General features: G+C 37.3%; 1 protein-coding gene across 2 annotated transcripts in view; it reads left to right on the plus strand.

The window, feature by feature from the left end:
* LOC123541327 (selenoprotein N-like) overlaps positions 1-27457 on the plus strand; it is a 30621-nt gene extending 3164 nt beyond the window's left edge. For both annotated transcript variants that reach the window (XM_045326752.2, XM_045326759.2), the window contains 6 exons: positions 1413-1762; positions 7411-7562; positions 8324-8547; positions 9455-9664; positions 11080-11249; positions 17422-27457. In XM_045326752.2, the coding sequence (XP_045182687.2) occupies positions 1413-1762; positions 7411-7562; positions 8324-8547; positions 9455-9664; positions 11080-11249; positions 17422-17542 (1227 nt within the window). In that variant the 3' untranslated portion in view covers positions 17543-27457. The remainder of the gene's footprint in view (positions 1-1412; positions 1763-7410; positions 7563-8323; positions 8548-9454; positions 9665-11079; positions 11250-17421) is intronic.
* The last annotated feature ends 523 nt before the right edge of the window (positions 27458-27980 follow it).

The raw sequence follows: 27980 nt of genomic DNA on the forward strand, positions 1-27980 counted from the left end.
CTCAAATATTTCCTTGCCAGTAAAAAAGTTAGATGACAAAGTTTTGGAAGAAAGTTTTTTCTTTAACAATTGTCACATCTCTGTGTTTATATATAATCTATTGTTTGAAATTGTTTGTTAATACAGATGGGTTGTATGACTTTATTGGATTTGGCCACATTCATAATGAATTTACCATTGAAAAATTAAGTAAAATTCCAACCAAAGATAGTTCAATGAAATTGTCAGTCAAGAAATGAAAGGTCAAAGAAATAATAAATAACATATAGCAGAATCAAAACTGGTGGTTTACTTACAATTATTATGGTGAAATTTCAGCACTGCAGTTCCATAGATTTTCGTTCCCTTTATCAATCATGGGAAATTGTCTCAGAGTTTGATAAAAATGGAGATCACAAAGCATCTTTTTTTACGGTATTTTCAATAAGAAACTTTGTTTTCCTGAACTAAGTCATTTTCGATTAGGTTGTCTGCCCTATTGATAGAGATATATTAAAGTACCGGTACTGACAAATGTTATTAAATTTACTTAGGAGAGCAACATAGCTTCAGTTTATTGCTTTCTAATCAACTAACCGGTATATCAGAATCTTATATTTGCACAGTTCAATATTCTTGTCTTTTAACTTGTCATATTTCATGCACATTGCTAGTTTTTACAGCTGTTCATTACATTTCCTGATCAATGTGTGAATTGATTAGTATTGTTTCATCTCTCTAAAGAATTTCTTTCTTGATTACATGGAAACATCTTATAAACCGAAGTTATTTAATATTACAAGTATATAAACGTAACATGTTCTCAAAAATACTAAGCTTTTAAAAAGAACATGTCTATGAATGCTGTATACATTTGAGCTGCGCCATGAGAAAACCAACATAGTGCGTTTGCGACCAGCATGGATCCAGACCAGCCTGCGCATCCGCGCAGTCTGGTGAGAATTCATGTTGTTCGCTAACGTTTTCTCTAATTGCAATAGGCTTTGAAAGTGAACAGCATGGATCCTGACCAGACTGTGCGGATGCGCAGGCTGGTCTGATATCCATGCTGGTCGCAAACGCACTATGTTTGTTTTCTCATGGCGTGGCTCATTTCTTTTTCCACCTTTTACCACCCAGTTCTGTAAGACATTCTCCTGCCTTTTACCTTATGATATATTATAAATACCGTTGAAACTCGGTAACTCAAACTCCAAGGGATCAAGATTTTACCTTTGAGATATAGAAAATTTCACTTAAAATGATATTTTGTATTACCTGGTATGTGTTTTTGGAAAAGGACTTGAAAATGTCTTCGAGATTTTTTAGATAAGCAAGTTCGAGATATCGTGTTTCAACTCTATATGAAATAAAGACAAACCTTTTGTTATTCATACTGCAATAAAGATGTATTTTTCTTTTCTGTTTTCTAGGCTGGTAGCCCAGACCCTTTATATGGTCTCAAGAGTTGGAAAAGAGGAAACTTGGAATTTCTCAACTTCGCTGTCCACCATTTTCATTTTTTCTTACCGAAAGATCATTCATTTGAAGTTGGAAGGGTTTATCACATTGTTGAAGATGAACAGACATTTTTGCAGAAAATGATATCTGACATTTCTAGCAATCGTTACTTTCCGCCATTCGTCAAGGATCAATATGTGACATTACATAGACTCTTGACCTTATTTCATCCAAGACCATTTATTCAGTCAAGGTTCAAACCTAGGGGTTCTGTAGCAATGGTCAGGGCAAAAAATGAGAAATATATAGAAATTGTGTTCAGGTAAACATACCAGACTTTTCTTTTCTTGTTTTTTTCTAGATTTTTGTTCATGTGTTTATTTTTTATTTATTTAGTCATCATGGGCAGATAGCTGCGTGGAACTTCTGACCTTACTTAAGCCAGCTTGATTGCTTCCTCACATGAAGATTTCTACACCCCATGTGAGATTCGTACTCACATGGCTGAGGACAAGTGATTTGAAGTCGGCGACCTTAACCACTCGGTCATGGACACCCCTATTTCTGTTAGAAGCCATATCACTGACTGTGCCTTATTGTAAATTTATAGTATTAAGGTTTTTGAACCAAAGCTAATTATACATCTATAGGTTTACTTCAAATTTGAATGGTTACCGGTGTAACGGTCAGTTTTTTCCCCAGTCAGTTTTTTCCCCGGGGGAAAGAACTGACTAGTCAGTTTTTTCCCCGAGGAAGAACCTGACTGGTCAGTTCTTTCCCCCCCTAGTCAATTTTTTCCTCCCAATTGCAACTGGTTACTCTTGATCATTCTTATGGGGGGAAAAAACTAACTAGTCAATTCTTTCCCCCTCTCGTCAGTTTTTCTGGCTAGTCAATTATTTCCCCTGTTAGTGAATTGGAACTGGTTATTCCTGGTTATTCTTTAAACAAGCCTGTTTTTTTTATTTCTGATAGTCAGTTTTCATTTAAATTTCATATAAAATAAGAAATATGTTTCATATTTTGTGTAAATTAAAGAAATGTTTTTATTAAAATGAAATTATATAATTTCTGTTAATTTTTCTCAGTTGATGGCCTTTTTCCTGTTTCAATTTCTTCTAAGGTAAAGAAATTACTGCTGGTCAGTTCTTTTCCCACCTAGCCAGTACTTGACCAGTAAGGCGGGGGAGGTAAATTGACCAGTCAGTTCTTTCCCCCCTAGCCAGTACTTGATCTGTCAGGTGGAGAGAAGAAATTGACCTGTCAGTTCTTTCCCCCCTAGCCAGTACTTGACCTGTTGAGTGGGGAAATGAAATTGACCAGTCAGTTCTTTCCCCCATAGCCAGTACTTGCTCTGTTAGGTGGGGGGAAAAATTGACTGGTCAGTTCTTTCCCCCCTAGCCAGTAATTGCTCTGTCAGGTAGGGAGAAGAAATTGACCAGTTAGTTCTTTCCCCCCTATCATATATTTGACCTGTCAGGTGGGGGAAGAAATTGACCAGTCAGTCCTTTCCCCTGTAGCCAGTATTTGCTCTGTTAGGTGGGGGAAGAAATTGCCTGGTCAGCTCTTTCCCCCCTAGCCAGTACTTGACCTGTCGGTTGGGAGAAGAAATTGACTGGTCAGTTCTTTCCCCCCTAGCCTATACTTGACCTGTCAGGTGGGGGAAGAAACTTACCAGTCAGTTCTTTCCCCCCTAGAATATACTTGACCTGTTAGGTGGGGGAAGAAAGTGACCAGTCAGTTCTCTCCCCCCTCCCCCAGCATATACATGACCTGTCAGGTGGGGGAAGAAATTGACTAGCCAGTTATTTTACCCCTAGCCAGTACTAAACCTGTTGGGTGGGGGAAGAAATTGACCAGTCAGTTCTTTCCCCCCTAGCATATACTTGACCTGTCAGGTGGGGAAGAAAGTGACTGGTCAGTTCTTTCCCCCCCCTAGCATATACTTGACTTGTCAGGTGGGGGAAGAAATTGACTGGTCAGTTATTTCCCCCCTAGCCAGTACTTGACCTGACAGGTGGGGGAAGAAATTGACCAATCAGTTCTTTCCCCTCTAGCCAGTACTTGCTCTGTCAGGTGGGGAAAGAAATTGGCCGGTCAGTTCTTTCCCCCCTAGCCAGTACTTGACCTGTCAGGTGAGAGAAAAAAATTGACCGGTCAGTTCTTTCCCCCCTAACCAGTACTTGCTCTGTCAGGTGGGGAGAAGAACTTGACCGGTCAGTTCTTTCCCCCCTATCTTTTACTTGACCTGTCAGGTGGGGGCAGAAATTGACCGGTCATTCCTTTCCCTTCTAGCCAGTACTTGACCTGTCAGGTGGGGAGAAGAAATTGACCAGTCAGTTCTTTCCCCCCTAGCCAGTACTTGCTCTGTCAGGTGGGGAAATGAAATTGACCGGTCAGTTTTTTCCCCCCTAGCCAGTACTTGCTCCGTTAGGTTGGGAGAAATTTACCGGTCAGTTCTTTCCGCCCTAGCAGTACTTGACCTATCAGGAGGGGAAGAAATTGGGTGGTCAGTTTTTTCCCCAAACCAGTAATTGACCTCTAAGGTGGGGGAAGAAATTGGCTAGGGGGAAAAGAACTGAATGGTCAATGTCTTCCTCCATCTGACACGTCAAGTATATGCTGGGGGGGGGGGGGGGGGGGGGGGAAGAACTGACTGGTAAATTTCTTCCCCACCTAACAGAGCAAGTACTGGCAAGGGGGGTGAAAGAACTGACTGGTCAATTTCTTCCCCCACTTGACAGGTCAAGTATATGTTAGGGGGGAAAGAACTGAATGGTCAATTTCTTCTCCCAAACCAATAGGTCAAGTATATGCTTCCCCCACCTGGTAGGTCAAGTCTTGGCTAGGGGGGAAAGAACTGACTAGTCAATTTCTTCCCCCCACCCGACAAGTCAAATATTGGCTAGGGAGGAAAGAATTGACCGGTCAATTTCTTCCCCCACCTGACAGGTCAAGTATATGCTAGGGGGGAAAGAACTGACTGGTCAATGTCTTCCTCCACCTGACAGGTCAGGTATATGTTGGGGGGGGGAAAGAACTGATTGGTCAATTTCTTCCCCACCTAACAGCAAGTACTGGCTAGCTGGAGAAGAAATGACCGGTCAGTTTCTTCCCCCACCTGACAGGTCAAGTACTGGCTAGGGGGGAAAGAACTGACTAGTCAAATTCTTCCCCCACCTGATAGTTCAAGTATATGCTAGGGGGGAAATAAATGACTGCTCAATTTCTTCCCCCCACCCGACATGTCAAATATTGGCTAGGAAGGAAAGAATTGACCGGCCAATTTCTTCCCCACTCTGACCGGTCAAGTATATGCTAGGGGGGAAAGAACCAACCGGTCAATTTCATTTCCCCACCCGACAGGTCAAGTACTGGCTAGTAGGGGAAAGAACTGACTGGTCAATTTCATTTCCCCACCCGACAGGTCAAGTACTGGCTAGGGGGGAAAGAACTGACTAGTCAATTTCTTCCCCCACCTGACAGGTTAAGTATGTGCTAGGGGGGAAAGAACGACCGGTCAATTTCTTCCCCCACCTGATAGGTCAAGTATATGCTAGGGGGAAAGAATCTGACTGGTCAATTTCTTCTCCCCACTTGACAGGTCAAGTATATGATAGGGGGGAAAGAACTGACCGGTCAGTTTCTTTTTCCCACCAGAAAGGTCAAGTTCTGGCTAGGGGGGAAAGAACTGACCAGTCAATTTCTTCCCCCACCTGACAGGTCAAGTACTGGCTAGGGAGGAAAGAACTTGACTAGTCAATTTCTTCCCCCACCTGACAGGTCAATTTCTGACCGATCAATTTCTTCCCCCACCTGATAGGTCAAATATATGCTAGGGGGGAAAGATCTGACTGGTCAATTTCTTCTCCCCATCCAACAGGTCAAATACTGGCTGGGGGGAAAGAACTGACTGGCCAATTTCTTCCCCCACCTGATAGGTCAAGTATATGCTAGGGGGAAAGAACTGACTGGTCAGTTTCTTCCCTCACCTGATAGGTCAAGTATATGCTAGGGGGAAAGAACCGACCAGTCAATTTCTTCTCCCCACCCGACAGGTCAAGTACTGGCTAGGGGGCAAAGAACTGACTGGTCAATTTCTTCCCCCACCTGATAGGTCAAGTATATTAAAGGGGGGAAAGAACTGACTAGTCAATTTCTTCCCCCACCTGAGAGGTCAAGTATATGCTAGGGGGGAAAGAACTGACCGGTCAATTTCTTCCCCCACCTGATAGGTCAAGTATATACTAGGGGGAAAGAACTGACTGGTCAATTTCTCCCCCCACCTGATAGGTCAAGTATATGCTAGGGGGGAAAGAACTGACTGGTCAATTTCTTACCCCACCTAACAGAGCAAGTAGTGGCTAGGGGGGAAAGAACTGACTGGTCAATTTCTTCTCCCCATTCGACAGGTCAAGTACTGGCTGGGGGGAAAGAACTGACAGGCCAATTTCTTCCCCCACCTGACAGGTCAAGTTCTGGCTTGGGGGGAAAGAACTGACCAGTCAATTTTTTCCCCCACCTGATAGGTCAAGTATATGCAAGGGGGGAAAGAACTGACTAGTCAATTTCTTCCCCCACCTGATCGGTGAAGTATATGCAAGGGGGGAAAGAACTGACCAGTCAACTTCTTCTCCCCACCCGACAGGTCAAGTACTGGCTAGGGGGGAAAGAACTGACTGGTCAATTTCTTCCCCCACCTGATAGGTGAAGTATATGCAATGGGGGAAATAACTGACTAGTCAATTTCTTCCCCCCACCTATATGCTAGGGGGGAAAGAACTGACTGGTCAATTTTTCCCCCACCTGATAGGTCAAGTATATGCAAGGGGGGAAGGAACTGACTAGTCAATTTCTTCCCCCACCTGATCGGTGAAGTATATGCAAGGGGGGAAAGAACTGACCAGTCAACTTCTTCTCCCCACCCGACAGGTCAAGTACTGGCTAGGGGGGAAAGAACTGACTGGTCAATTTCTTCCCCCACCTGATAGGTGAAGTATATGCAATGGGGGAAAGAACTGACTAGTCAATTTCTTCCCCCACCTATATGCTAGGGGGGAAAGAACTGACTGGTCAATTTCTTCCCCCATCTGATAGGTGAAATATATGCTAGGGGGGAAAGAACTGACTGGTCAATTTCTTCCCCCACCTGATAGGTCAAGTATACACAAGGGGGGAAAGAACTGACTAGTCAATTTCTTCTCCCCACCCGACAGATCAAGTACTGGCCAGGGGGGAAAGAACCGACCGGCCAATTTCTTCCCCCAACTGACAGGTCAAATACTGGCTTGAGGGGAAAGAACTGATTGGTCAGTTTTTTCCCCCACCTGATAGGTCAAGTATATGCAAGGGGGAAAGAACTGACTGGTCAATTTCTTCCCTGCACCTGACAGATATTAAATAGCAATGGCAATCAAACAGAAGTTAAAAAATTTGATTTGACAAAAAAACATTGATTAATGTTACAAAAAAAGAAACATATAGGTTTATTCAAATGAAAAACAATACCGTTTTCATCTGAAATTGAAATGGAAAATGAACAGACACTTGTATCCCAAATAACAATACCGAAAGAATCCAGTACTTGAAGGGAAAACTTGACTAGGGGGAAAGAACTGACTAGTCATTTTTTTCCCTGGGGAAAAATCTGACTAACTAGTCAGTTTCTTTCCCTATCAGAAGACTTATTCCAAGGGGGGAAAAAAATGACTAGGGGGGGAAGAAACTGACTAGTCAATTCTTTCCCCTGGAGAAAAAACTGACTAGGGGGGGAAGAAACTGACTAGTCAGTTTTTTCCCCGGGGGAAAGAATTGACTAGTCAGTTTTTTCCCCGGGGAAAGAACTGACTGGGGGAAAAACTGGGCTGTTACACCGGTACTCTATAAAAACACTTTAAATAATGCTGTGAAGTCAGATCCATTTAAGAAATGGAATTAGAAACCATTTTCTATTCTCATGAAATGTTTCAGGATCCATGCAGAGTTCCAGTTGAACCAGCTTCCGAATTATCCATTCTGGTTCACACCAGCACAGTTTACCGGAAAACTCATCATAACACAAGATCTGAATCATATCATACACTTCAATATGTATGTTCCAAACACCAAAAAATTAAATGTTGGTAAGTCCTTACCTGCTTCAATGTTATGTCGAGAGAAAGTATTTGCTTATTTACCTGATATACTTCAAACATAAAAGATATACTATGTTCATCTTTCACTAAAATATTTGAGCTGCGCCATAAGAAAAGCAACATAGTGGGTTTGTGACCAGCATGGATCCAGACCAGCCTGCGCATCCGCGCAGTCTGGGCAGGATCCATGCTGTTCGATAGCAGTTTCTCTAATTGCAATAGCCTTTGAAAGCGAACATTGTTATTGGAATTGGAACATTGGATCCATGCTGGTCGCAAAGCCACTATGTTGGTTTTCCCATGGCGCGGCTCATTTTATAATGAGACAATAACTTTACGTGTAAAAAATCCTCATCAAATGTATTTAACTTGGATGAAAATAAAAACTAATTGTGTATGTAACCCTGATTCACAATTAAATGCCATGTACTAAGAGTCATTTGTTTAAAAAAAAGCAGTCAGTCTTTTAAGTGGTATTATGAATATATAATAGGCAAGTTATATATTAATTTAGGATATACTGTTTTTAACATAACACACACTGTTTATACATGTACACACAAAATGATTATGTTGTGTTTACATAGATACAGGATAGTGATTTTTCATTTTTTTTTTTCAAATATGAAATTTGGGCATACTTTAGTTGAACAAAGATAGAAAGGTTAGGACCAACATGACATCCTTGCTTTACAACAGTTTTTAATGTTTTCTTCCTGTGCTTAATATAGATTATTCACTATTTATAGATATGGAGTGGTTGGAAGGAGGAAATAGCATGGTTGTTGATATTGGCTTCTTGCCAGAAATGGCCTTGAAAATAACAGCACCGTCAGTACCAGGCAGCAACATTGTTTTAGAAGAGAAAATTCCAAATAAAAAGTTTGATGTGGACGGTATAGCATGGACAGAGGAAATACCGGAAGAGGAGGCTTTACGTACGATGCAGATTGAAATGTATCCATTCCAGAAGGTAAATTGAAAATCATTTTAAACACTTTAATCACATGTTTGACATTGTGGGAGTGACATAAAGCCATTTCACATAATAGTGTAATAACATTTTGACGGTTGATATCGTTTCAAGTATATACATTGAATACACATACAAGTCTGAAACAGGCAAAGGAAGAAGGAATTTTGATGTTTCAGCAGAAAAAGGTAATATGTGATAAAAAGTACTTTTGTGTCTTTCTACATTTAGTCTATCAAAGTTGAAAGCCCAAATTCAGATGCTCTGCTTCTACTGCATTGCCCTGCGCCTCCCTTTGAATTTCAAAATGGATTCTACCCTTTGATACTTACGTTTTTATTAAAGAAAATTAAGTAATATATGAAACAGCTTAAAATAACACATATTTGGCAGTGGCATCATTCCCCTGTAAGCATGAATCCACTTTTTAAGTGAAAAATGTAAAAGTGATTTCTTCTAAATAGCATATTTTAATCAAGTAGGAAGGTGAATATGAATATTTTGGAAAGTTCCTAATTATTCAGTGTCTTACTTTCTTGTTTTGCTTAGTTTGCTTGTAAACAATGTGTTTTAACCTTTAGCCTGCTAAATTTCTAAAATGAACTGGTCCATCATTCAATTTGTGCAATACCATTTATTATTCGAAGGGGTGTTCACTGAAAATTAACTGACTGAATAGCGAACAGTGCAGACCATGATCAGACTGCACGGATGTGCAGGCTGATCTTGGTCTGCACTGGTCGCAAAGGCAGAATCATTTGCCGCCAGCAGGCTAAGGGTTAATGATGATATGCTGCCTGCTATTAAATACGAAATCTCATGCGTCCATGATGTGTTATGTATGCGAGTATATTGATTCAAATCCTAGCTACCCTCTTGCTTGCATATTCTTGTATTCTTTATTCAGGTGAGGTACTACAATTTTTCCGAGTCTCTGGAAGTTGCAAAGAAGGAAGACAAATTGATACATCACATTTTGTTATGGGGTGCTTTAGACGATCAGAGTTGCTGAGGTTCGGGGCGTACCCTCCGGGATGTAACCCTGGAGAGTGCGCCCGTTTTAAAACTTCTCGACGAGAGGTTTGTCAGTGGTTGGTCCCTGGTTGTTGATCTTGAGGTTAGTGTTATAGATAAGTACAATTTAGTTTGGGAATGAAAAACATTGGATGTGAATAAAGTGTGTGGAAACCGCACACATTATATTTCAAATTTTGGTACTTTATGCCCCCTGCATCTGCTGATGCGGGAGGCATATAGTGATTGTCCTGTCCGTTCGTCCGTCCGTCTGTCCTTATGAGGTTAACCAAATGGGACCATTTTGTCAAGCATCAATACCCCTAACTAGAATGACTTGATACTAATACAGATGTAACCTGTGACCATTCCTCATCTTTAGACATCACCTGACCTCAGTTTGACCTTGACCTTGAACTTGACCTCGTTTTGGACTTGGGTTGCTTTGTATCGACAAGGATGCCACTGGGGGCATCAAGCTTTTATTGAACGCAGCTCCTTGTTTTCATTTCTTTTGTTTTTTAACTTGTAAATTTTTGGTAAAAAAAACTGTACATGCTCTTAACAGAAACATGGTCATATGTTTCTGCTGTTACATGTCAACAAGAGCATCTGAGGTTGTACTTGTCCATTAAGGTAGTTCTGCATGTTTAGATCAGTTTGTTTTACAGTGTAGAATTTGTTTAAATGCAAAACTTCAAGATAAACTTAGAAAATTGGACATTGGGCAAATGAAAAGTGCTTGAGCTATGTCCTTGAATTTTGTAAGACTGATTGGAAAAATTTGGACCTCAATCAAACTTTCATAATGGGAATCTATCAGAAAATCAAAGTTTTATGACATTTTCACAAATAGAAAACTTTCTGCTATTTAGATTTTAATGAAATTTTTCAAAGTTGTAAATAAAATGTTCTGTTTATATATGTATACAGGTCCCTGGCTTGCTTTTTTAGTACCCGTATTTGCCGATGATAAAATGGATTGGCAAATTTCAAATTGATTTTAAGATGATATTGGAATTTTTTTTCACATCAAAATTTATGTTTTCATATGTTATCTTTTGAAAAATAGTCAAATTGCCATTTTTAAAACACATGGGTCGACATGTATTTGTAGGGTGATTTTCGTTTCAGTATGCAGGGTCCAGGATTTATTCTACATTTATAAGATAAATGACATTATATAACAGACTGAAAATACTTCAGCCCTGACCGGGAATCGAACTCGGGACCTCTCCCACCTAAGGTGGACACTCTACCACGTCACTGTAAAAGCTAGCTCAATAGCAAGGAAGTATAAGTGCACCCTTATACTCTACCCTACTATATTACACCTTTACTTATGGTTTTTCAAACTTGCAGAACTATCTATAAAGAAAACTGGTTTAAGAATTTAAATGACATCAATTTTTTTTTAATTTATACATGACTAAATATACATCTGTATCAACAAATCACCATCCAGCAGATATTTTTATTATCTCATTTCACCCAATGTTTTTATCTTACTTTCAACAGGCATCGAGAGATGACTCGACACAACCGGAGGTCGCCGCAGTAGCAAAACATTTCATGGAGCATTACAGTTTCCCAGTTATGATGGCAGTAGCTTATCCAAATGGCACCATTGCTCATAAAATCAATGCAAATGAATTCCTCGATACACAGCCAAGTATAGTCGAGACTGGGTAAATATTCATTTTAGAAGTTTTCTGACAAACCACCTGTGCCAATTATATCTTCATTAACAAGAGTCTGAAATTAAAACACAGTTTTGCTCATGCTAAAAGATCAATTTCTCATAATTCTGCACACTATATAACTGGTGGTCCGAGAGCTCACGGACTTTTATTGCAACAATTGAGGCCAAAAGAAGTTTATACATTTTTGGAAACAATATTTCATATCCTGCATGAAAACCCATTTCTTAAGTGTCAAAGCCGTGCCTATCTATATTTTGTTCACTTATGTTTGTGATAGGGGAGGTAAAACTCACTTGTAAAAATATTAGGGGGTAGGGTAAAGTTTGTCTACCAGTTGTTTCATTGATTAATTACAGTAACTATTTGATTGTCAGTAAATGTATATATGTCCACCAATGACAGCAATAAGAAATTCATCAAAAAGGACTGAAGGGCAAGCTGGATATTCAAGGTCAAAAGTCAGATTTATGTCAAAATCACAAAAATTGGCATATTTGAAATTCATTTTTATTCTTAAAAAATAGTTTGTTATCATAAGTCACTTATCTTTATTTATGTAATGTGTGTATATCAGCCAAAATTAGAAATGCAAATTTTATTGCAAAAAGTCAAGGTTAACCCTGATAATTGAAGGTCAAAGTTCATTTTAATGCAAAAAATGTGAAAAGAATTACCTTAACTTTTTCTAATCTGTTTAATATGTTTTCACATTATTAGCCACTGAAGTTAATTCGTTTTGATGTTTTGATGTTTGTATGTCAGGCAAAGTCAGCAGTGCAAATGTAACCCTAAAAATGCCAAGAGTAAAGCTAATATCAAGGGTCAAAGGTCAAGTTTGTGTGAAAAATCGCATGAATAGCTTCCTGTTTGAAAAATAACAGATATGTATTAATCATTATAAGTAATTGCTCGTGATTTATTTTAATGTATATATGTCTCACAATGTCAGTAATAAAGATATCGTCTAAAATCAGACAAGTTCAAATGTAATATTAAGGGTCAAAGGTCATTTCCAAGTAAAAGAATGAAAAAATAGCTCTTTAACTTTTCTCTTTGTTAACAATATCTTGTCGATATTAGTCAATGGTATCAGTTCATTTTAATGTATAAATGTTAGGCCATGTCTGGTATGCACATATAATTTCAAAACATTCAAGTTCAATCATAATATGAAAGGTCAAAGGTCAAAAAGTGAGTAAAATGTTGCAATAATATCACCTATTTGTAATATATCTTTATTGTTTAAAACTATTTGTTTTGTCATTTCAGTAACTGATCGTTGTTCATTTTACTGTATATATGTCAGACAATGTCATGGAAGAGAAAATATGTCAAGGTCAAACCTGGTATTAAAGATCAGGTGTCATTTTTGTGTAAAAGATCAAAATGTAGCATACTTACTCATTACTTTTTTCAAAAATAGCTTGTTGTTATAATTCACTTTAACAATTTGTTTTAATGTATACATGTCAAGCAAGGTCAGCAATGTAGATTTTATCCTAATAAATCAAAGCCAGCCCTTTTTATCCAAGGTCAAAGGTCAAATTTGTGTGAAAATTCGCAAAATAACAGCATTTTAAATGATTTTTCTTCATTGGTTTAGGTATTTTGTCAACACTAGTAACTGATCATTATTCACTTTAAAGTATATACAGATGATATCATTCTTCCTTGATGATGAAAAATTAGTCAAGGTCAAACCTAACACTAAAGGTCAAAGGAGAGGGTCTTCAAGAAACTCGCCATTATAAAAAAAAGGCTTTAACAAGTTGGGGAGCAAATGAATAGATCCTACGTTAAGTCTACACAGGCACCGTAAGGCCCATAGCGTAGTACGCATCCACCTCATGAGTAACTTCTTCCAAAACCAGTACAGATAAACTGGACAAGGTTCAAAATTCAGGCCTGAGGATAATTCTCAAAGCAATGAAAACAACTCCAATAGAAAAAATGGAAAAGACAGCCAACCTTGAGCCATTAGAGATAAGACGAGAGTACAAAGCCCTTGTGCAGGCAGAGAAAGCAAAGAGACTACCATCATGTCCACTCCACTCAAAACTCGAGAGCAGAACTAAGAACAGACTGAAACGACAGAGTCTCAACGATATCGTCAAAAAACTGCAGAAAGGAAAGGCAGCAGCACTAGACACAAAGGCTTGTACCCGATGAATGGGTTCCTAGACAATGTGCTCCAAAGATCAGATTGGAGGTACCAGGAGTAGAAGAAAAGGGAAAACAACATCAGGCCCACCAACAGTCTTTTACGCCAGAAATGATCAATGACCGCTATCCAGCACACTCTTGGATCCAAGCATATACCGATGGAGCAGTGGAAAAAGCAGTTCATAATGCTGCAAGTGGTGCCTACATCAAATTTCCAGAACAAAATATAGAAAGGCATTGCTTTGCCACTAGATGCGGCAGTGAATTTCACCGCTTCTGCATGTCGCTGGCATCTCCCCACAGCTTGGTCTCATTTGGGATGTCTATGGGCTAAACTGCCTGGCGTACTTCTTCCAGATAGAAACCGCTCTGCAGGATGTGGAATGGTATTTGTTCCTCTGATCCGCACTGGCATTTTGGTGTCTTTGCAACACCCCGCTTCTTCATATGTTTTCTCAGGCCACAGTGTCAAGTGCGCTGACGGAGGATAGTTGTTTGGCTGTGCCTGATTAGCTTGTGCAGACTGTCATGATTTGGCAGGTAGCCTCCATCATTTATGTTCTTCCATTCTGACGAAAATCTGTTCTTCTGCAGAATCTGAGATTCTCTGTATGAAGTTGGAGATTTGGAACTGTATTTCCTTGGTTGCTTCCTTTGCAAGTTTGTCCGCAGCTTCATCTCCGGCTATGCCCACATTTCCAGCAGCTGTCTCATTAAGATGTCTGATGGACCTGCTGAGAGAGTCTGAAGAGCTCACTTGGAGTTTGTCAGGAAAACAATATTTTGTCCATCTTCTCCTCGCTCATACAGTTGGGGTGTGGCTGAAGTGGGGGCTTGCGTCTCGGCTCTAAAGTCTGAGAATCTCTTGCCGACTGGATGAGAGAGTGAGAGAAAAGTTGACGTAGGCACCACTTCCAGTATTCTGAACTGCTTTTTCCGCTGATCCATCGGTATATGCTTGGACCCAAGAGTGTGCTGGATACCGGTCATTGATCATTTCTAGCGTAAAAGATTGTTGGTGGGTCTGATGTTGTTCTCCCTTTTCTTCTACTCCTGGTACCTCCAATCTGATCTTTGGAGCACATTGTCTAGGAACCAATTCCTCGGGCACAAGCGGCTCTGCCTCTGTGTCCAGTGCTGCTGTTTTCATTTCTGCAGTTCTTTGACGATATCGTTGAGATTTTGTCGTTTCAGTATGTTTTTAGTTCTGCTCTCGAGTTTTGAATGGAGTGGATGTGAAGGAAGTCTCTTTGCCTTCTCTGCCTGCACAAGAGCTTTGTACTCTCGTCTTGTCTCTAATGGCTCAAAGTTGGATGTCTTTTTCATTTCTTTTATTGGAGTTGTTTTCATTGCTCCGAGTATTATCTTCAGGCCTGAATTTCGAACCTCGTCAAGTTTATCTGTACTGGTTTTGGAAGCAGTTACCCATGAGGTGTATGCGTACTCTGCTATGGGCCGAACAGTGCCTGTGTAGACTTGCCGTTGGATTTTTTCATTTGCTCTCCATCTTGCTTAAGCCATTTTTTCATAATGGCAAGTTTCTTGAAGACCCTCTCCTTTGACCTTTAATGTCAGGTTTGACAATGACTGATTTTTCTTAATTAAGGAAGAATGATATCACCTGTTATATATACTTTAAAGTGAATAATGATCAGTTACTAGTGTTGACAAAAATACCCTAAAACAATAAAGAAAAATCATTGCAAACATGCTATTTTTGCGAATTTTCACACAAATTTGACCTTTGACCTTGGATAAAAAGGGCTGGCTTTGACTTTTTAGGATAAAACTTACATTGCTGACCTTGCTTGACATGTATACATTAAAATAAATTTCTAATAGTGTATAATAACAACAAGCTATTTTTTAACAAAGTAATGAGTAAGTATGCTACATTTTGATCTTTTACACAAAAAATGACCCCTGCCCTTAATACCAAGTTTGACCTTGACTTATTGTCTCCTCTATGACATCGTCTGACATATATACTGTAAAATGAACAACGATCAGTTACTGAAATGACAAAACAAATACTTTTAAACAATAAAAATATATTACAAATAGGTGATATTATTGCAACATTTTACTCACGTTTTGACCTTTGACCTTTCATATTATGATCGAACTTGAATGTTTTGAAATTATATGTGCATACCAGACATGGCCTAACATTTATACATTAAAATGAACCGATATCATTGACTAATATTGACAAGATATTGTTAACAAAGAGAAAAGTTAAAGAGCTATTTTTTCATTCTTTTACTTGAAAATGACCTTTGACCCTTAATATTACATTTGAACTTGTCTGATTTTAGACGATATCTTTATTACTGACATTGTGAGACATATATACATTAAAATAAATCACGAGCAATTACTTATAATGATTAATACATATTTGTTGTTTTTCAAACAGGAAGCTATTCATGCGATTTTTCACACAAATTTGACCTTTGATATTAGCTTTACTCTTGGCATTTTTAGGGTTACATTTGCACTGCTGACTTTGCCTGACATACAAACATCAAAACATCAAAACGAATTAGCTTCAGTGGCTAATAATGTGAAAACATATTAAACAGATTAGAAAAAGTTAAGGTAATAATTTTCACATTTTTGCATTAAAATGAACTTTGACCTTCAATTATCAGGGTTAACCCTGACTTTTTGCAATAAAATTTGCATTTTTAATTTCGGCTGATATACACACATTACATAAATAAAGATGAGTGACTTATGATTACAAACTATTTATTAAGAATGAAAATGAATTTCAAATATGCCAATTTTTGTGATTTTGACATAAATCTGACCTTTGACCTTGAATATCCAGTTTGCCCTTCAGTCCTTTTTGATGAATTTCTTATTGCTGTCATTGGTGGACATATATACATTTACTGACAATCAGATAGTTACTGTAATTAATCAGTGAAAAAACTAGTAGGCGTAAACTTCACCCTACCCGTAATATCTTTACAAGTGAGTTTTACCTCCCCTATCACAAACATAAGTGAACAAAATATAGATAGGCACGGCTTTGACACTTAAGAAATGGGTTTTCATGCAGGATATGAAATATTGTTTCAAAAAATGTATAAACTTCTTTTGGCCTCAATTGTTGCAATAAAAGTCAGTGAGCTCTCGGACCATGGTTATTGCAGCAGATGGACAGGTTTTTGCGAAATTTTGAATCCCATTAGACAGCAAAAATTAAGAGCGTAAATTATTCTTTGTTTCTACAAAATTTTCAATTTTCAGTTATCATTAACCTGTATTGAAATCGTATAAGTTGTAGACTTGAATTTCAGTCAATAAGTATTGATAATGACCTGCCTGAAAGTAATGATGACCTCAGACTATGTCCTGGGTCAATATGATTTTGAGGCTGGTCAACAAAACTACATTATATGGAACTCTGTATAAGTCTTAGCCTGGGAATCCAGTCTGACAATTTCTAACTTTTTTCTACCTGCAAATTGACAGTTGATAATATCAGAAACTCGATGAATGCCAATTAACACTAATTAGCGCAAATTAAGTCGGATCTTTAATGCATAGATATTATGTATTATTTCTTCTGACAAAGCACAAATATTATCAACGGCTTCCCAGACTATATAAGTCTACACATGTATAACAAAAGCATGTTTTATTCAACTTGTTATACATCCTGTGGATTCTGTATGGCATATAAGCCAATTTGAAGTAATTTAAATATGCTTCTGCCATATAATACTTCAATTTTTGTGTGTCTTATAGTACAAAATAGGTAAGAATTAGGAAGTTAAAGTAAATCAGTGTGACACGTTTTATTATAATTAAGCAAGATTTTTTCATATGACAATGAATTGTCGATCAAATTCAGTTCTGGATAAATACTTCTTAAAAATACTATTAAAAAATAAATGAATATAAAACAAAATACTAAAAAATTTACTTTACCTTACAAGCGCCATTTCTATGAACACTATTTTTATTGTTCTATTTTTAGATTCAGTGAGCCCAGTTCTATGCATTATATCAGGTTCCTAAAGGAAGGAATCTCACGAGTTGAGCACGGAGAAGTGGCAGAAATAACGCCAGAACAAGAGAAACCTTTCAATCCTCATTAATGTTTTATCTAGATAAATATTACCTTCCTCAAAATGTTTTGTAGGTGGTGTCTCAAGCATTGATTTTGCATAACGCTTTGTATTTTATTGTACAGTAGTTAATATTAATTTATTACCGGTATATCTCATTTTTTTGCCATTGCAAAATTCATATGTCAAGTATGTTGTCTTGCTTCTTCTATAGAAAAACCCTGTCTTTTTTCTGTTGGTCTATTTGAAGGAAAAAGATACTTCAAACTGACACATTGACAGCTGACTGGGAGTTGTTCACAATTTGCATTGACATTCATATAGTAGTTCATTTCTTTCTGAAATAGTTTCTCAATTCATATATGAACTATGTGCATAAAAATTCTTACATCTTTTTCTGTGTAATAAAACAAATATTTCACTGTTTTCATGGGACAGTAAATGGGACAGTAAATGTTGTTAATATTAAGATACTGTCAGCCTTGGCTCCCCATCATTGACCAGGGATATACCGATATGTATTGTCTCACAGATTTGACAGTATGCTGCTTCTCTTTATTCAGTCAGGCCGACAATTTAAACTGTACACTCAGAGCAATGTGATATTCATATACTGTTGCATTATATGTAAAGGAAACAGTGTTTTGAAAACTAGTGGTACACAATTTGCCATTTTCATTCCACATTTGAAAATATAGATACTTATACTCATTTAAATTCATGGAAGGTTTCCATGTGTTAATTATTAAATAATCGATGCCTTCACATTTTTAGCTCACCTGAGCAATGCTCAGGTGAGTTTTTGTGATCGCTCGATGTCCGGCGTCTGTCTGTCGTCTGTCGTCTGTCTGTCGTCTGTCAACATTTAGCTTGTGTATGCAATAGAGGCTGTATTTTTCAACTGATCTTCATGAAATTTGGTCAGAATGATAACCTTGATGAAATCTAGGCTGAGTTCGAAAGTGGGTCATCTGGGGTCAAAAACTAGGTCATTAGGTCAAATCAAAGAAAAACCTTGTGTATGCGATAGAGGCTGTATTTTTCAATTCATCTTCATGAATTTTGGTCAGAATGATTACCTTGATGAAATCTAGGCCAAGTTCGAAAATGGGTCATCTGGGGTCAAAAACTAGGTCACTAGGTCAAATCAAAGAAAAACCTTGTGTATGCGATAGAGGCTGTATTTTTCAATTAATCTTCATGAATTTTGGTCACAATGATTACCTTGATGAAATCTAGGCCAAGTTTGAAAATGGGTCATCTGGGGTCAAAAACTAGGTCACTAGGTCAAATCAAAGAAAAACCTTGTGTATGCGATAGAGGCTGTATTTTTCAATTAATCTTCATGAATTTTGGTCACAATGATTACCTTGATGAAATCTAGGCCAAGTTCAAATATGGGTCCTCTGGGGTCAAAAAGTAGGTCACTAGGTCAAATAAAAGAAAAACCTTGTGTATGCGATAGAGGCTGTATTTTTCAATTAATCTTCATGAATTTTGGTCAGAATGATAACCTTGATGAAATCTAGGCCTAATTTGAAAATGGGTCATCTGAGGTCAAAAACTAGGTCACTAGGTCAAATCAAAGAAAAACCTTGTGTATGTGATAGAGGCTGTATTTTTCAATTAATCTTCATGAATTTTGGTCAGAATGATTCCCTTGATAAAATTTAGGTCAAGTTCGAATATGGGTCATCTGGGGTCAAAAACTAGGTCACTAGGTCAAATCAAAGGAAAAGCTTGTATATGCGATAGAGGCTGCATTTTTCAATTGATCTTCCTGAAATTAAGTCAAAATGATAGCCTTAATGAAATCTAGGCTGAATTTGAAAATGGGTCATCTTGGGTCAAAAAGTAGGTCACTAGGTCAAATCAAAGAAAAACCTTGTGTATGCGATAGAGGCTGTATTTTTCAATTGATCTTCATGAAATTTGGTCAGAATGATAGCCTTGGTGAAATCTAGGTCAGATTCGAATATGGGTCATCTGGGGTCAAAAACTAGGTCACTAGGTCAAATCAAAGAAAATACTTACTTATACTTAAGATTTTTGCTCCAGTTTTAATGACAATTGGTCAGAATATTTTTTTCCATGAAATCACTAGGTCAAACATGTTTACTCTGCTTAATATGTTGTGTTATGGTGTGTTTCTCAGGTGAGCGACCTAGGGCCATCTTGGCCCTCTTGTTTATTGTGTGAATTACATTGGTTCAGAGTTCAGATGTGCAGGAATTGAAACCAGGGGGCATTAGTCCCAGTAGTTAGATATTCAAGCATCTAAATCATTGGACAATAAACCACAAGATGGCATTGTTTATTTTCATTCTAACACGCTCTTAAAACACAATGATAAAAAGTATGGGGATTTTTATTCATCCGATTGGTAGTGAATTTGGCATAATGGTCTCACACCACGTCATACGTCAGCTGTTGTTTATCGCAGAATATACAATGCTCGACTTCATTCTTTCTTTAACCTATAAAATGTTGTGCCATGTTAGACTGTTCACATTTTTGATAACTGATTACTGATCGTTTATGACGTAGTTTCCTAAATGATGTGTGATATACATGCAAGTCATTGTAATATAACATTATTTTATTATTTTAGGCATTTCATGTGTTTATGAGAATATGTAAATAGTCCCAAACATATACATACACATTGAAGTAGGACATTTCAGTTTCCATAGTCTTTTTCAATTGAAATCATTTCTACAACTTTTTTACGAAAAATTCATTTCTTAGAAGAATGCATTCATCCCATTTAAAAAAGCGTGACCTTAGATACTATGAAATCACCCGTTAACATTGTTATGATGGAATTTTGACTTCAAGTATCAGTGAATGAAGACAGAGCTTTAACGTGATTGGTCACTTAGCTCTGTCTGATGGTACCTTGATCACTCAAGTCAATCTTACATTGTATATATGTTTACAGCCAGAGAACATCCACTCCTTTGCTGTTAAGTTTGTTTTTAAGAAATAGGGATGCGAAAAAAGCTGTTTACTTCTCTAGAATTGCTGGAAACATAGTTTGTATGAAGGAACTTAAGCTTGAATCAGGTTGGAAACCTTGATGAGGAAAGGAGATAGATCTTTAAAGAATAGGGAGATCTTAATTTGAAAAATGAGTACTTTTGGATGTAGCTGAATGCAATGTTACCTTGCTGGAAAACTGGAGAAATTTTTACAGATTTTATTTCATACGATTCCATATTGTTGCATTCCATGCTATTAAATCATCCTTTTCATTTAAAGGGCATTGATCTCATTTTCTCATTGCCTTTATTTGGTATATATAGACATTTTATTTTCAACAAATTTATGCAACTTTTATGATGTTTGTGTGTTAACAGATAACCAGCATTATGTCTTCCATTATTTTTATGGTGTGTTTTTTGGTGATGGTGTAAAATTTGTGAATTTGTGTTGTGTGCTTTTGCATGTTAAAATTGCATTGCATGCAAAATAGGATTTGTATTTACACAGAGAGCTGTTTATTTTTGTTTGTGTAGCTTGTTTGTTATATATGCTTCTATTAAGATATTTTTTGATGCCTAATATCCAAGTTTCCTGGTACAGATCTTTGAGTGGGAATCTTCACTGAAAGTAAATTTTTATAAAAGATAAATTTCTAATCTGGAGCTTGATAATCACATTTAAGCAACATTTGAGGACGCTTAGCACTTCTTATATATTCTGTTAGAGATTATTCAAGGAAAGAAAGGACCATTACATAAAGTTAGACCCCTAGTAGAAATGTATGTTTTATCGATTTTTATAAAATTTTGCAATAATTGCCCTTTGATATGAAATATGTAAGCCAATTTTTTTAAATTTCAAAATAATTTCTAGGTTTTTATTTTCATTTGTAAAGATTATGATAATTATTTAAATAATCTGAACCAAAAAGCAAGTTTTTAAATTCCCTTGTGCAGCCAAGAAGATCAGGTTTTAAAAATACCCCCAGGGAAAGCCCCCAGCACCTTAAGTGAACACAAATATATGTAAATGATCAAATATTGAAGTTTCAAAGAAATCGGTTACTTGACCAAAATCTGATTAACCACCTTTAAGCAAGTGCATTGCTCATTGTTTATTTCTATCTCATAGTTATATTCCAGTTATTAAACAGAAAAAAAATCCAGACATACTTACTTGTGTTCTAATAGCAAAAGCTATTTCAGTTACTAGTTCCAATGTGTAAGGGATGTCAATCTTTAATTGATACTGGAGTGGGTGTAAATGTGGATTAGAGAAAACAATCAAAGCGCTCAAAGTGCTGATGGTGGCTGCTAATCAATGTTTAAAATATTACAAAGAAAGTGACAACTGAGGAATTGTTAATATAAACTATAAGAACTTTTTTGTATTTTTAGCTCACCTGTCACAAAGTGACAAGGTGAGCTTTTGTGATCGCGCGGTGTCCGTCGTCCATGTGTGCGTGCGTCCGTAAACTTTTGCTTGTGACCACTCTAGAGGTCACATTTTTCATGGGATCTTTATGAAAGTTGGTCAGAATGTTCATCTTGATGATATCTAGGTCAAGTTCGAAACTGGGTCACGTGCCGTCAAAAACTAGGTCAATAGGTCTAAAAATAGAAAAACCTTGTGACCTCTCTAGAGGCCATATATTTCACAAGATCTTCATGAAAATTGGTCAGAACGTTAACCTTGATGATGTCTAGGTCATGTTCGAAACTGGGTCATGTGCCATCAAAAACTAGGTCAGTAGGTCAAATAATAGAAAAACCTTGTGACCTCTCTAAAGGCCATATTTTTCATGGGATCTGTATGAAAGTTGCTCTGAATGTTCATCTTGATAATATCTAAGTCAGTTTCGAAACTGGGTCACGTGCGATCAAAAACTAGGTCAGTAGGTCTAAAAATAGAAAAACCTTGTGATCTCTCTAGAGGCCATATATTTCATGAGATCTTCATGAAAATTGGTCAGAATGTTTATCTTGATGATATCTAGGTCAGGTTTGAAAGTGGGTCACGTGCCATCAAAAACTAGGTCAGTAGGTCAAATAATAGAAAAACCTTGTGACCTCTCTAGAGGCCATATTTTTCATGGGATCTGTATGAAAGTTGGTCTGAATGTTCATCTTGATGATATCTAGGTCAAGTTCGAAAGTGGGTCACATGCCTTCAAAAACTAGGTCAGTAGGTCAAATAATAGAAAAACCTTGTGACCTCTCTAAAGGCCATATTTTTCATGGGATCTGTATGAAAATTGGTCTGAATGTTCATCTTAATGATATCTAGGTCAGGTTCGAAACTGCGTCAACTGTGATCAAAAACTAGGTCAGTAGGTCTAAAAATAGAAAAACCTTGTGACCTCTCTAGAGGCCATACTTTTGAATGGATCTTCATGAAAATTGGTCAGAATGTTCACCTTGATGATATCTAGGTCAAGTTTGAAACTGGGTCACGTGCCTTAAAAGCTAGGTCAGTAGGTCAAATAATAAAAAAAAAAATTGTGACCTCTGTAGAGGCCATATTTTTCATGGGATCTGTATGAAAGTTGGTCTGAATGTTCATCTTGATGATATCTAGGTCAAGTTTGAAACTTTGTCAACTGCGGTAAAAAACTAGGTCAGTAGGTCTAAAATTATTAAAATCTTTTGACCTCTCTAGAGGCCATATTTTTCAATGGATCTTCATGAAAATTGGTGAGAATGTTCACCTTGATGATATCTAGGTCAATTTCGAAACCGGGTCACGTGCGGTCAAAAACTAGGCCAGTAGGTTTAAAAATAGAAAAACCTTGTGACCTCTCTAGAGGCCATGTTTTTCATGAGATCTTCATGAAAATTAGTGAGAATGTTCACCTTGATGATATTCTAGGTAAAGTTCAAAACAGGGTCACGTACCTTCGAAAACTAGGTCAATAGGTCAAATAATAGAAAAACCTTGTTACCTCTCTAGAGACTATATTTTTCAATGGATCTTCATGAAAATTGGTCAGAATTTTTATCTTGATAATACCTAGGTCAAGTTCAAAACTAGGTCACTATGTCAAATAATAGAAAAAACGACGTCATACTCAAAACTGGGTCATATGGGAAGAGGTGAGCGATTCAGGACCATCATGGTCCTCTTGTTTTAATATTCGGCTTTGGTTTCAAAATTAATCCTTTTTCACTGCCAGTCATTGTTTACATACACACTGATTCAGTCTTTAACGAATAGTTTTGATTATTTGTGAGGAAAACGACAACATAAATTACATCGAAAATGTTTTACTATGAATAAATAATATAAGCTTTTTCTTCAAATCATTCAGCTTTTAAGATTTCTTTTTAAAGCTTTTGGGCAGTGTCTGTCATGAATTATTATACACACTGATTTAGTCCGTATCAGATAGCTGTGGTTTTCATGAGACTTTTGTGAAAGAAAACAGCACAAACATGCACCACAGATGCACCTCAGAATGTCAGTTCTGCAGCTAGTGTATTTTAGAGGTGCATTAATTATCACTCCTTGGCAAAAATGCTGGACATTAAGTCAGACAAACTTACAAGTAATAGAAAGAGCATTGAAACTCGAGGGTAAACGATTTGTACGAGGGGGCATAGCCACCGAGTATAAATCGTTTACCCGAGAGTTTTAATGTTCTTTCTGTTTTGTATCATAGCCATCCATATATGGTAGTTGTAGGCGTTCAACATTGCCATATACAGCAGTTCAGTGAGTACTTAAAATCCTTGCTTTACAAATGTGTAAAGCCCAGGTAAAATGACCAATGCTAGAGCAGAAAATCAATAATATACACTTCGCTGTCTACTGTTCCAGACACGCTGGCATACTTTCCTATCCAACAGTGCGGTAATTAGCGTGCGGGTATTAAATACCTGCACACTTTTAGTTACCGCACTCTGTACTCAGAGTATACGAATTACCTGCACCACATTTGTTAAGAAAAAACACTGAGCTATGATACAACTTCAGTCAGACCGAGAAAAAAGTCGAAAATATGTAACTGGCGAAACGAAACCGTTTTACATATATTTGTATCCAGATATATTGAGACGCACCATGAGAAAACCAGCATAGTGCGTTAGCGAACAGCAAGGATTCTGACCAGAGTGGTGTATGGATCCGCAGTTTGATTTGGGCCCATGCTGGTCACAAATGCACTATGTTGTTTTTCTCATGGTGCGACTCGAATGAATTTAGCTGAAGTGAGCAGAATCTGTCTTGAAACAATTCAATTTTTAAGTTGGTCAAATCTGTTATCCGACGACTTGCTACAGTCTGACACATTGCCTTTTCAAAAAGGCAAGTATTAGTATCATCGCTGTGCCCACTTTCATGGGCTTACAAGTTGATGAAATCGTGATACAGTAGCACCACTTAGTCAAAGCGAGCTTGAAACACTTCTCAGCTTGGGCGACCTGTGGGTTTCCACGTTGATAATTCGTGTTTTGTCAGACGAAATTATACCAAATACATGTGTATCTATGCATACATATAGTATCTTATATTGTACATTTGCTGAAGGAAGATTATCCGTGAGGGAATATTATTTAGAAAACATACATGTCTTTGATTCTCACGGCAGGTCACATTGCAAACAATATCGAATGAATTTCAACTGAATGTCCTTTCATTTTTGTTCACTCTCGTATTGTAAGCATGTTTTAGTATATTTTGTTCTTGATATAACGATGAACTGTACATGTTCAAGTTATATCAATAAAGTACTGTTCTGTTCATAAATCATCTCACTAAATTTGCGCTAATTAGTGTTAATTGGCAGTATCAACGCCTGAGGAAATCCATATCACTGCTGATTATCCATGGTTCGCACAGGCCATGAAAAGTCCTTGAATTTGATGCCTACTCCTTGAAAACTACTTGAATTTTGTAACTGTCAGAAACTACTTGAAAACTACTTGAATTTAGGAAAAAACTTGCAAAAGATGGCAAATAGTCCTTAAATTCGTCGGGTGCAAAGTGAAAACGGACACACATTATAAACGGACCAAAATAAACTAAAAAACGATGAAAAAAACAACCGTTACCGCCATTAGGGCCTGCCACGGAGTCGGCGATAGTACGGTACGGTACTGTACTTTACGGGTTTTATGCTGTTTCAAGTAATTTTTACACTGTGTAATTTATCTGCGATGAGTTGAAGGAAGAAAAACACGAGTTCTAAAAAGTACAATTATGTCTTTTCGCAAAAGTGGCTTACTGATGACAATTATAAACATTGGGAAATTCAAAGGCGAAAAACAAAAATGCCTTTGTGTTTTTTGTGACAAGATAATCGACATCGCTGCTATGGGAGAAAGTGCATTAAAATCACATAATTTCCAAAAAGCGAAAAACATAAAAACAGCTCTGCCATGAGAAGTTCGACTGAAACAATATATGCTTCTTTCGCTCCTAAGCATGTAAGAGAGTCAACGCAGGATATAAATAATAACGACTTGACAATACCGCGCCCACCCCCACCTACTGTGAAAACTGTGCCAAAATCACTGAACACTTACTTGACAAAAGATATCATTGGATTTAAATTGGTTATTTCATGTCTCAGCAACAGTGACATTGCACCCATTTTAGTCCGTGAAAATGGAGGAAAACTACTTGAAAACTCCTTGAAAACTACTTGAATTTTTTTTGGGAAGGTCTGTATGAACCATGTTATCGATTTTCTATAAATAGCCTAATCAACATGCGGTCATATTTTTTGCGTGCTTGAAACGAAAACGAGACAATGCAGTCGAAAATTCAGTAACATTCTTAGATCACTAGGGTTGCATTAATATAATATCTTACAATTTGATAGCTATGACGAAATTTAAGTTGGTTCTGACATATTTGAAAAGTATTACAACTTGCTGGAAAAGCTATCAGCAGTACAAACTGGTATTGTCTATGGACCGGAAATGTTTGGAAACTTTTCTATTAATATTCCGTTTCTATTTTTAGCCGCCGATTATTGCTATCAGAAGTCATTGTTCTTTATCAAATAAAGCCTTAAATTTCGGAAGTTATACATGTGACACTGCAGTTAGGAAACATTTTTGAATGGTCAGTCTGGATTTCCAGGCTAGGTTTCTATATACATAGCTACCTTTTTCAACGTTATAAGCTACGTGACCTCTGGGGCAGTACTATGCAATAGCTAATCAATATCATCGCTATAGTTCAGGTGACATGAGGTCTTTGTTTATTCACGTGACCATAAATTTGCATATTTGTATTCATACACGTTGTCGTTTTAATTAAAACGTTTACATCAGTTTGTATTGATTTTAGCTGACGAATTTACATTAAAAAATATATTGTAGCTTTTCAAATTATGCACGCTGTGTAGATAATTGTTTACCTAGAAAGCTTGGAACTATTTTTGGTTGTGTTGTAAGGATGGTCTTAAGAACTGACAAGATTTTCAAACGGAGTATTCTTTTTGACACTGGTGGCAGCTAGCAGCCACCAAAAACCATCTGTCTTACTGAAATGCAAAGTTACTGATGTTGTTCCCCTTGTGGAACACAAATTCAAGGAGAATTTCAAAAGGATTAAAATCTATTGTCAGAAAATTTCCAAATAGCTTTACAACCAGTGTAAAGAAACCCATCTAGAATTTTGTTACATACTGCTATTGCTATAAAAATGTACTTTCTGGGCCTTACATTACATAACGTGTCTAAGTTTGGTTATGTATCTTTTTAGTATGGCACAGAACATGCAGTCAATGTCAGAAGTCCATTAGATTGTAACTAGGCAGCAATAAATATGGATTTCGGGGAAAGGAGTCCCATCATATCTCCTTTAACACATCTCCAAATATTTTATTTATTGCTTTAAGACAGTTAGATCATTTGTTATAGGGCATGTGTGTAATTTGTCTGTGATAGTGATTTGGAACAAGAAATTTTTGCAATTATGTTATATTTACAGGAAATAAAACTGTGAACTCAAGATGTATTGTTTTTTTTGTTAAAACTCATTTGTATTAATCCTAAAACTTTGGTAACTAGAATGGCTAATTCTCAACGGAAGGAAAAACACACTTTGTATTTGTCCCAGACTAGCTCCTACTAGACTAGGATTTTTTCCCTCACTTTTACAATTTAATGTACTGAACTTGGCATGTCTAGGATGTCCAGTTCTAACAATCTCTAGAATTGGCTTTTGTCTCTATTAGATTGAATTAGACAAAAAAAGAAAAACAAGAGGACCATGATGGTCCTGAATCGCTCACCTCTTCCCAAATGATCCAGTTTTGAGTATGACGTCGTTTTTAGCTCACATGTCACAAAGTGACAGTGTGAGCTTTTGTGATCACGCAGCATCCGTCGTCCGTGCGTAAACTTTTGCTTGTGACCTCTCTAGAGGTCACATTTTTCATGGGATCTGTATGAAAATTGGTCAGAATGTTCATCTTAATGATATCTAGGTCAAGTTCGAAACTGGGTCATGTGCGGTCAAAAACTAGGTCAGT

Source organism: Mercenaria mercenaria, chromosome 1, assembly GCF_021730395.1.
Source record: "Mercenaria mercenaria strain notata chromosome 1, MADL_Memer_1, whole genome shotgun sequence".
Taxonomy (NCBI): Eukaryota; Metazoa; Mollusca; class Bivalvia; order Venerida; family Veneridae; genus Mercenaria; species Mercenaria mercenaria.